Source organism: Ascaphus truei, chromosome 13 (genome assembly GCF_040206685.1).
Source record: "Ascaphus truei isolate aAscTru1 chromosome 13, aAscTru1.hap1, whole genome shotgun sequence".
Lineage (NCBI taxonomy): Eukaryota > Metazoa > Chordata > Amphibia > Anura > Ascaphidae > Ascaphus > Ascaphus truei.
In genome coordinates, this window is record NC_134495.1 from 27,682,758 (window position 1) to 27,692,757 (window position 10,000).

At 39.2% G+C, this 10,000-nt stretch overlaps 2 protein-coding genes across 2 annotated transcripts in view; both read left to right on the top strand.

The window, feature by feature from the left end:
- The window catches only part of LOC142464616 (uncharacterized), a 9,458-nt gene extending 5,896 nt beyond the window's left edge, over positions 1 to 3,562 (top strand). Inside the window, exons 5-6 of the mRNA XM_075567986.1 lie at positions 152 to 355; positions 3,295 to 3,562. Of these exons, the coding sequence (XP_075424101.1) occupies positions 152 to 355; positions 3,295 to 3,562 (472 nt within the window). The remainder of the gene's footprint in view (positions 1 to 151; positions 356 to 3,294) is intronic.
- A 3,292-nt stretch (positions 3,563 to 6,854) lies between these two features.
- Positions 6,855 to 10,000, top strand: part of LOC142464618 (uncharacterized) — a 33,173-nt gene continuing 30,027 nt past the window's right edge. Inside the window, 5 exon segments of the mRNA XM_075567987.1 lie at positions 6,855 to 6,898; positions 7,070 to 7,077; positions 7,265 to 7,393; positions 7,798 to 7,962; positions 8,658 to 8,774. Coding sequence (XP_075424102.1) covers positions 6,855 to 6,898; positions 7,070 to 7,077; positions 7,265 to 7,393; positions 7,798 to 7,962; positions 8,658 to 8,774 — 463 coding nt within the window.

Consider the following 10,000-nt stretch of genomic DNA (forward strand, 5'->3'; position numbering starts at 1 on the left):
TGCAGAAGAAGTTGAAGATGGAGAAGAAGATGCAGATGGAGAAGAAGATGGAGAAGAAGACGCAGAAGAAGTTGAAGATGGAGAAGAATATGCAGAAGAAGATGGTCAAGAAGTTGCAGATGGAGAAGAAGATGCAGAAGAAGTTGAAGAGGGAGAAGAAGATGGAGAAGAAGATGCAGAAGAAGTTGAAGATGGAGAAGAAGATGCAGAAGAAGTTGAAGATGGAGAAGAAGATGCAGAAGAAGTTGAAGATGGAGAAGAAGATGCAGAAGAAGTTGAAGATGGAGAAGAAGGAGAAGGAGAAGGAGAAGGAGAAGGAGAAGGAGAAGAAGAAGGAGAAGAAGCAGAAGATGAAGACGCAGAAGATGAAGAAGCAGAAGATGAAGAAGCAGAAGATGAAGAAGCAGAAGATGAAGAAGCAGAAGATGAAGAAGCTGCAGAAAAAGAAGATGCAGAAGATGATGAGATGAAGAAGCTGCAGAAGAAGCTGCACAAGAAGATGCAGAAGATGATGCAGAAGATGATGCAGAAGAAGATGGAGAAGAAGAAGGAGAAGAAGATGCAGAATATGGAGAAGAAGAAGGAGAAGAATTTGAAGATGAAAAGGAAGATGCAGAAGAATTTGAAGATGAAAAGGAAGATGGAGAAGAAGTTGAAGATGGAGAAGAAGATGGAGAAGAAGATGCAGAAGAAGAAGAAGATGGAGAAGATGCAGAAGAAGTTGAAGATGCAGAAGAAGTTCAAGATGGAGAAGAAGATGGAGAAGAAGATGGAGAAGAATTTGAAGATGCAGAAAAAGTTGAAGATGGAGAAGAAGATGGAGAAGAAGATGGAGAAGAAGATGCAGAAGAAGATGCAGAAGAAGTTGAAGATGGAGAAGAAGATGCAGAAGAAGTTGAAGATGCAGAAGAAGTTGAAGATGGAGAAGAAGATGCAGAAGAAGTTGAAGATGGTGAAGAAGATGGTGAAGAAGATGGAGAAGAAGATGGAGAACAAGATGGAGAAGAAGATGAAGAAGAAGATGCAGAAGACGGTGCAGAAGAAGATGCAGAAGAAGATGCAGAAGAGGTTGGAGAAGAAGATGCAGAAGAAGTTAAAGATGGAGAAGACGATGCAGAAGAAGTTGAAGATGGAGAAGAAGATGCAGCAGAAGATGGAGAAGAAGATGGAGAAAAAGTTGCAGATGGAGAAGAAGATGCAGCAGAAGATGGAGAAGAAGATGGAGAAGAAGTTTCAGATGGAGAAGAAGATGCAGAAGAAGTTGAAGATGCAGAAGAAGATGGAGAAAAGATACAGAAGAAGTTGAAGATGGAGAAGAAGATGGAGAACAAGATGGAGAACAAGATGGAGAAGAAGATGCAGAAGACGGTGCAGAAGAAGATGCAGAAGAAGATGCAGAAGAGGTTGGAGAAGAAGATGCAGAAGAAGTTAAAGATGGAGAAGACGATGCAGAAGAAGTTGAAGATGGAGAAGAAGATGCAGCAGAAGATGGAGAAGAAGATGGAGAAGAAGTTGCAGAAGAAGTTGAAGATGGAGAAGAAGATGCAGACGGAGAAGAAGATGGAGAAGAAGACGCAGAAGAAGTTGAAGATGGAGAAGAAGATGCAGAAGAAGATGGAGAAGAAGTTGCAGATGGAGAAGAAGATGCAGAAGAAGTTGAAGATGGAGAAGAAGATGGAGAAGAAGTTGCAGATGGAGAAGAAGATGGAGAAGAAGTTGAAGATGGAGAAGAAGATGCAGAAGAAGATGGAGAAGAAGTTGCAGATGGAGAAGAAGATGCAGAAGAAGTTGAAGAGGGAGAAGAAGATGGAGAAAAGATGCAGAAGAAGTTGAAGATGGAGAAGAAGATGCAGAAGAAGATGGAGAAGAAAATGCAGAAGAAGATGCAGAAGAAGTTGAAGATGGAGAAGAAGATGCAGAAGAAGTTGAAGATGCAGAAGAAGTTGAAGATGGAGAAGAAGATGGAGAAGAAGATTGAGAAGAAGTTGAAATGCAGAAGAAGATGCAGAAGAAGTTGAAGATGGAGAAGAAGATGCAGAAGAAGTTGAAGATGCAGAAGAAGGTGAAAATGGAGAAGAAGATGCAGAAGAAGATGCAGAAGAAGTTGAAGATGGAGAAGAAGATGCAGAAGAAGTTGAAGATGCAGAAGATGCTTAAGATGAAGACAGAAGATGCAGAAGAAGAAAATGCAGAAGCAGAAGATGAAGAAGCAGAAGATGAAGAAGCAGAAGATGAAGAAGCATAAGATGAAGAAGCAGAAGATGAAGGAGCAGAAGATGAAGAAGCAGAAGATGAAGAAGCTGCAGAAAAAGAAGATGCAGAAGATGATGAGATGAAGAAGCTGCAGAAGAAGCTGCACAAGAAGATGCAGAAGATGATGCAGAAGAAGATGCAGAAGAAGATGGAGAAGAAGATGCAGAATATGGAGAAGAAGAAGGAGAAGAATTTGAAGATGAAAAGGAAGATGCAGAAGAATTTGAAGATGGAGAAGAAGATGCAGAAGAAGAAGAAGATGGAGAAGATGCAGAAGAAGTTGAAGATGCAGAAGAAGTTGAAGATGGAGAAGAAGATGCAGAAGAAGTTGAAGATGGAGAAGAAGATGCATAAGAAGTTGAAGATGCAGAAGAAGTTGAAGATGGAGAAGAAGATGCAGAAGTAGTTGAAGATGGTGAAGAAGATGGTGAAGAAGATGGAGAACAAGATGGAGAACAAGATGGAGAACAAGATGGAGAACAAGATGGAGAACAAGATGGAGAACAAGATGCAGAACAAGATGCAGAACAAGATGCAGAAGAAGATGGAGAAGAAGATGCAGAAGAAGTTGAAGATGGAGAAGAAGATGCAGAAGAAGTTGAAGATGGAGAAGAAGATGCAGCAGAAGATGAAGAAGAAGATGGAGAAGAAGTTGCAGATGGAGAAGAAGAAGCAGAAGAAGTTGCAGATGGAGAAGAAGATGCAGAAGAAGTTGAAGATGGAGAAGAAGATGCAGATGGAGAAGAAGATGGAGAAGAAGACGCAGAAGAAGTTGAAGATGGAGAAGAAGATGCAGAAGAAGTTGAAGAGGGAGAAGAATATGCAGAAGAAGATGCAGAAGAAGTTGAAGATGGAGAAGAAGATGCAGAAGAAGATGGAGAAGAAGTTGCAGATGGAGAAGAAGATGCAGAAGAAGTTGAAGATGGAGAAGAAGATGCAGAAGATGATGCAGAAGAAAATGCAGAAGAAGTTGAAGATGGAGAAGAAGATGCAGAAGAAGTTGAAGATGGAGAAAAAGAAGAAGCAGAAGAAGTTGAAGATGGAGAAAAAGAAGAAGCAGAAGAAGTTGAAGATGGAGAAGAAGAAGCAAAAGAAGCAGAAGAAGAAGATGAAGAAGAAGATGAAGATGAAGATGAAGAAGAAGAAGAAGAAGAAGAAGAAGAAGAAGAAGAAGAAGAAGAAGAAGAAGAAGAAGAAGAAGAAGAAGAAGAAGAAGAAGACGCAGAAGCAGAAGAAGAAGCAGAAGAAGAATAAGAAGATGCAGAAAATGAAGAAGATGCAGAAGATGAAGATGAAGATAAAAAAATAATCAGAATCAGAAGAAGAATCAGAATAAGAAGATGAAGAAGATACTGAAGAAGATGAAGGAGATACAGAGGATGAAGAAGATGCAGAAGATGATGCAGAAAAAGAAGATGCAGAAAATGAAGATGAAAAAGCAGAAGATGAAGAAGAAGAGGGTGCAGGAGATGAAGAAGCTGAAGTTGAAGAAGATGCAGAAGAAGAAGATGCACAAGAAGAAGATGCAGATGCAGATGCAGATGCAGAAGATGACGAAGATGTAGAAGGTGAAGAAGATGAAGATTAAAAAAAAGTTGAAGAAGCAGAAGTTGAAGAAGCAGAAGATGAAGAAGCTGCAGAAAAAGAAGCTGCAGAAAAAGAAGCTGCAGAAGATGAAGAAGCTGCCGAAGAAGCTGCCGAAGAAGCTGCAGAATTGAAGAAGATGCAGAAGAAGATGAAGAAGATGCAGAAGAAGATGAAAAAGATGCAGAAGATGAAAAAGATGCAGAAGATGAAAAAGATGCAGAAGAAGATGAAAAAGATGCAGATGAAGAAGAAGATGCAAATGAAGAAGAAGATGCAGATGAAGAAGAAGCTGCAGAAGAAGATGCTGAAGAAGAAGATGCAGAAGATGACGAAGATGCAAAAGGTGAAGAAGATGAAGCTTAAAAAATGAAGAAGATGCTGAAGATGAAGACAGAAGATGCAGAAGAAGAAAATGCAGAAGCATAAGATGAAGAAGCATAAGATGAAGAAGCATAAGATGAAGAAGCATAAGATGAAGAAGCAGAAGATGAAGAAGCATAAGATGAAGAAGCAGAAGATGAAGAAGCTGCAGAAAAAGAAAATGCAGAAGATGATGAGATGAAGAAGCTGCAGAAGAAGCTGCACAAGAAGATGCAGAAGATGATGCAGAAGAAGATGGAGAAGAAGATGCAGAATATGAAGAAGAAGAAGGAGAAGAAGTTGAAGATGGAGAGGAAGATGCAGAAGAAGTTGAAGATGAAAAGGAAGATGCAGAAGAATTTGAAGATGGAGAAGAAGATGGAGAAGAAGATGCAGAAGAAGAAGAAGATGGAGAAGAAGATGGAGAAGAAGTTGAAGATGCAAAAGAAGATGGAGAAGAAGTTGAAGATGCAAAAGAAGATGGAGAAGAAGTTGAAGATGCAAAAGAAGATGGAGAAGAAGTTGAAGATGCAAAACAAGATGCAGAAGAAGTTGAAGATGGAGAAGAAGATGGAGAAGAAGATGCAGAAGAAGATGCAGAAGAAGTTGAAGATGGAGAAGAAGATGCAGAAGAAGTTGAAGATGCAGAAGAAGTTGAAGATGCAGAAGAAGTTGAAGATGGTGAAGAAGATGGTGAAGAAGATGGAGAAGAAGATGGAGAAGAAGATGGTGCAGAAGAAGATGGAGAAGAAGATGCAGAAGAAGTTGAAGATGGAGAAGAAGATGCAGCAGAAGATGGAGAAGAAGATGGAGAAGAAGTTGCAGATGGAGAAGAAGATGCAGAAGAAGTTGCAGATGGAGAAGAAGATGCAGAAGAAGTTGAAGATGGGGAAGAAGATGCAGATGGAGAAGAAGATGGAGAAGAAGATGCAGATGGAGAAGAAATGCAGAAGAAGATGGAGAAGAAGTTGCAGATGGAGAAGAAGATGCAGATGAAGTTGAAGAGGGAGAAGAAGATGCAGATGGAGAAGAAGATGGAGAAGAAGATGCAGAAGAAGTTGAAGATGGAGGAGAAGAAGAAGAAGAAGAAGAAGAAGAAGAAGAAGAAGAAGAAGAAGAAGAAGAAGAAGAAGAAGAAGGAGAAGGAGAAGGAGAAGGAGAAGGAGGAGAAGAAGAAGATGCAGAAGAAGATGCAGAAGAAGATGGAGAAGAAGATGCAGAAGAAGATGCAGAAGAAGTTGAAGAGGGAGAAGAAGATGGAGAAGAAGATGCAGAAGATGAAGAAGACGCAGAAGATGAAGAAGATGCAGAAGAAGACAATGTAAAAAATGAAGATGCAGAAGAAGAATATGCAGAAGAAGAAGATGCAGAAGAAGATGAAGATGCAGGATATGAAGAAGCTGAAGATGAAGAAGATGCAGAAGAAGATGAAGAAGATGCAGAAAAAGATGAAGAAGAAGGAGAAGATGAAGAAGAAGCGGGGGATGAAGAAGATGAAGAAAATGAAGAAGATGCCAAAGATTAAGATAAAGAAGATGCAGAAGATGAAGATGCAGATGAAGAAGATGCAGAAAATGAAGATGCAAATGATGAAGTTGCAGAAGATGAAGAAGATACAGAAGAAGAAAATGCAAAAAATGAAGATGCAGAAGTAGCAGGAGGTGATGAAGCAGAAGATAAAGGAGATGAAGAAGTTGAAGATGAAGAAGAAGATGCAGAAGAAGATGAAGATGCAGAAGAAGAAGAAGATGCAGGAGATGAAGAAGAAGATGCGAATAAGAAAATGCACAAATGAAAATGCAGAAGAAGATTAAGATGCAGGAGATGAAAAGGCAGGAGAAGATGCAGAAGCAGAAGCAGAAGAAGATGCAGAAAATGAAGATGCAGAATATGATGATGCAGAAAATGAAGATGCAGAAAATGAAGATGCAGAAAATGAAGATGCAGAAAATGAAGATGCAGGAGAAGAAAAAGCAGAAGATGCAGGAGATGAAGAAGTTGAAGATGAAGAAGGTGCATAAGAAGAAGGTGCATAAGAAGAAGATGCAGAAGTTGAAGATGCAGAGATGAAGAAGAAGATGCGAATAAGAAAATGCACAAATGAAAATGCAGAAGAAGATGAAGATGCAGGAGATGAAAAGGCAGGAGAAGATGCAGAAGCAGAAGCAGAAGAAGATGCAGAAAATGAAGATGCAGAATATGATGATGCAGAAAATGAAGATGCAGAAAATGAAGATGCAGAAAATGAAGATGCAGAAAATGAAGATGCAGGAGAAGAAAAAGCAGAAGATGCAGGAGATGAAGAAGTTGAAGATGAAGAACGTGCATAAGAAGAAGGTGCATAAGAAGAAGATGCAGAAGTTGAAGATGCAGAGATGAAGAAGAAGATGCGAATAAGAAAATGCACAAATGAAAATGCAGAAGAAGATGAAGATGCAGGAGATGAAAAAGCAGGAGAAGATGCAGAAGCAGAAGCAGAAGAAGATGCAGAAAATGAAGATGCAGAATATGATGATGCAGAAAATGAAGATGCAGAAAATGAAGATGCAGAAAATGAAGATGCAGGAGAAGAAAAAGCAGAAGATGCAGGAGATGAAGAAGTTTAAGATGAAGAAGGTGCATAAGAAGAAGATGCAGAAGTTGAAGATGCAGAGATGAAGATGTTGAAGATGAAGCAGAAGATAAAGGAGATGAAGATGTTGAAGATGAAGAAGAAGATGCAGAAGAAGAAGATGCAGAAGAAGATGAAGCAGAAGATGCAGGAGATGAAGAAGCAGAAGATGCAGGAGATGAAGAAGAAGAAGATGCAGAGATGAAGATGTTGAAGATGAAGCAGAAGATAAAGGAGATGAAGATGTTGAAGATGAAGAAGAAGATGCAGAAGAAGAAGATGCAGAAGAAGATGAAGCAGAAGATGCAGGAGATGAAGTTGAAAATGCAAAAAATAAAGATGCAGAAGATGATGAAGATGCAGGAGATGAAGATGCAGGAGATGAAGAAGAAGATGCAGAAAAATAAAATGCACAAAATGAAAATGCAGAAGAAGAAGATGAAGATGCAGAAGATGAAGATGCAGAAGATGAAAAAGCAGGAGAAGATGCAGAAGGAGAAGCAGAAGAAGAAGAAGATGATGCAGAAGCAGGCGAAGAAAAAGCAGAAGATGCAGGAAATGAAGAAATTGAAGATGAACAAGGTGCATAAGAAGAAGATGCAGAAGATGGAGAAGATGAAGATGCAGAAGAAGATGCAGAAGAAGAAGATGCAAAAAAGGAAGATGCAGGAGATGAAGATGTTGAAGATGAAGCAGAAGATGCAGGAGATGAAGAAGCAGAAGATGCAGGAGATGAAGAAGCAGAAGATGCAGAGATGAAGATGTTGAAGATGAAGCAGAAGATAAAGGAGATGAAGATGTTGAAAATGAAGAAGAAGATGCAGAAGAAGAAGATACAGAAGAAGATGAAGCAGAAGATGCAGGAGATGAAGAAGTTGAAAATGCAAAAAATAAAGATGCAGAAGAAGATGAAGATGCAGGAGATGAAGATGCAGGAGATGAAGAAGAAGATGCAGAAAAATAAAATGCACAAAATGAAAATGCAGAAGAAGAAGATGAAGATGCAGAAGATGAAAAAGCAGGAGAAGATGCAGAAGGAGAAGCAGAAGAAGAAGAAGAAGAAGATGCAGAAAATGAAGATGCAGAAAATGAAGAAGCAGGTGAAGAAAAAGCAGAAGATGCAGGAGATGAAGAAGTTGAAGATGAACAAGGTGCATAAGAAGAAGATGCAGAAGATGGAGAAGATGAAGATGCAGAAGAAGATGCAGAAGAAGAAGATGCAAAAAAGGAAGATGCAGATGCAGGAGATGAAGATGTTGAAGATGAAGAAGAAGATGCAGGAGATGAAGAAGTTGAAGATGCAGGAGATGAAGAAGTTGAAGATGCAGGAGATGAAAAAGCAGAAGATGCAGAGATGAAGATGCAGGAGATGAAGATGCAGGAGATGCAGATGCAGAAGATGAAGAAGCAGATGCAGAAGATGAAGAAGCAGATGCTGAAGATGAAGAAGCAGATGTTGAAGATGAAGAAGCAGATCCAGAAGATGAAGAAGCAGATGCAGAAGATGAAGAAGCAGATGCAGATGAAGAAGAAGCAGATGCAGATGAAGAAGAAGCAGATGCAGAAGATGAAGAAGCAGATGCAGATGAAGAAGAAGCAGATGCAAATGAAGAAGAAGCAGATGCAGATGAAGAAGAAGCAGATGCAAATGAAGAAGAAGCAGATGCAGATGAAGAAGAAGCAGAAGCAGATGAAGAAGAAGCAGAAGCAGAAGAAGAAGCAGAAGCAGAAGCAGAAGCAGAAGCAGAAGCAGAAGCAGAAGCAGAAGAAGAAGAAGAAGAAGAAGATGCAGAAGATACAGAAGAAGAAAATGCAAAAAATTAAGATGCAGAAGAAGAAGATGCAGAAGAAGATGAAGATGCAGGATATGAAGAAGCTGAAGATGACAAAGGTACAGAAGAAGAAGGTGCAGGAGAAGATGACAAAGGTACAGAAGAAGAAGATGCAGGAGAAGATGACAAAGGTACAGAAGAAGAAGATGCAGAAGATGAAGAAGATGAAGAAGATGCCGAAGATGATGATACAGAAGATAGAGAAGATGCAGATGAAGATAAAGATTCAAGAGATGAAGATGCAGGAGATGAAGAAGTTGAAGATGCAGTAGTTGAAGATGAAAAAGAAGATGCAGATGAAGAAGAAGATGGAGAAGATGATGAAGATGCAGAAGATGAAAAAAATGCTTAAGAAGACAATGCAAAAAAAGAAGATGCAGAAGAAGAAGATGCAGAAGATGAGGAAGCTGAAGATGAAGAACATGCAGAAGAAGATGAAGAAGGAGCAGGAGAAGATGAAGATGCAGGGGATGAAGAAGCAGAAGATGCAGGAGATGAAGAAGCAGAAGATGCAGAGATTAAGATGTTGAAGATGAAGCAGAAGATGCAGGAGATGAAGATGCAGGAGATGAAGATGCAAAAGATGAAGAAGCAAAAGATGAAGATGAAGAAGCAGATGCAAAAGATGAAGAAGCAAAAGATGAAGATGAAGAAGCAGATGCAGAAGATGAAGAAGCAGATGCAGAAGATGAAGAAGCAGATGCAGAAGATGAAGATGAAGATGAAGATGATGAAGATGAAAAATAAGAAGAAAAAGAAAAAGAAAAAGAAAAAGAAGAAGAAAAAGAAAAAGAAAAAGAAAAAGAAAAAGAAAAAGAAGAAGAAGAAAAAGAAAAAGAAAAAGAAAAAGAAAAAGAAAAAGAAAAAGAAAAAGAAAAAGAAAAAGAAAAAGAAAAAGAAAAAGAAAAAGAAAAAGAAAAAGAAGATACAAAAAATGAAGATGCAGAAGTAGCAGGAGATGAAGAAGCAGAAGATAAAGGAGATGAAGAAGTTGAAAATGCAAAAAATGAAAATGAAGAAGATGCAGAAGATGCAGAAGAAGATGAAGATGCAGGAGATGAAGATGCAGGAGATGAAGCAGAAGATGCAGGAGATGAAGATGTTGAAGATGAAGCAGAAGATGCAGGAGATGAAGATGCAGGAGATGAAGCAGAAGATGCAGGAGATGAAGATGCAGGAGATGAAGCAGAAGATGCAGGAGATGAAGATGTTGAAGATGAAGCAGAAGATGCAGGAGATGAAGATGCAGGAGATGAAGATGCAGGAGATGAAAATGCAGGAGATGAAAATGCAGGAGATGAAAATGCAGGAGATGAAGCAGAAGATGAAGAAGCAGATGCAGAAGATGAAGAAGCAG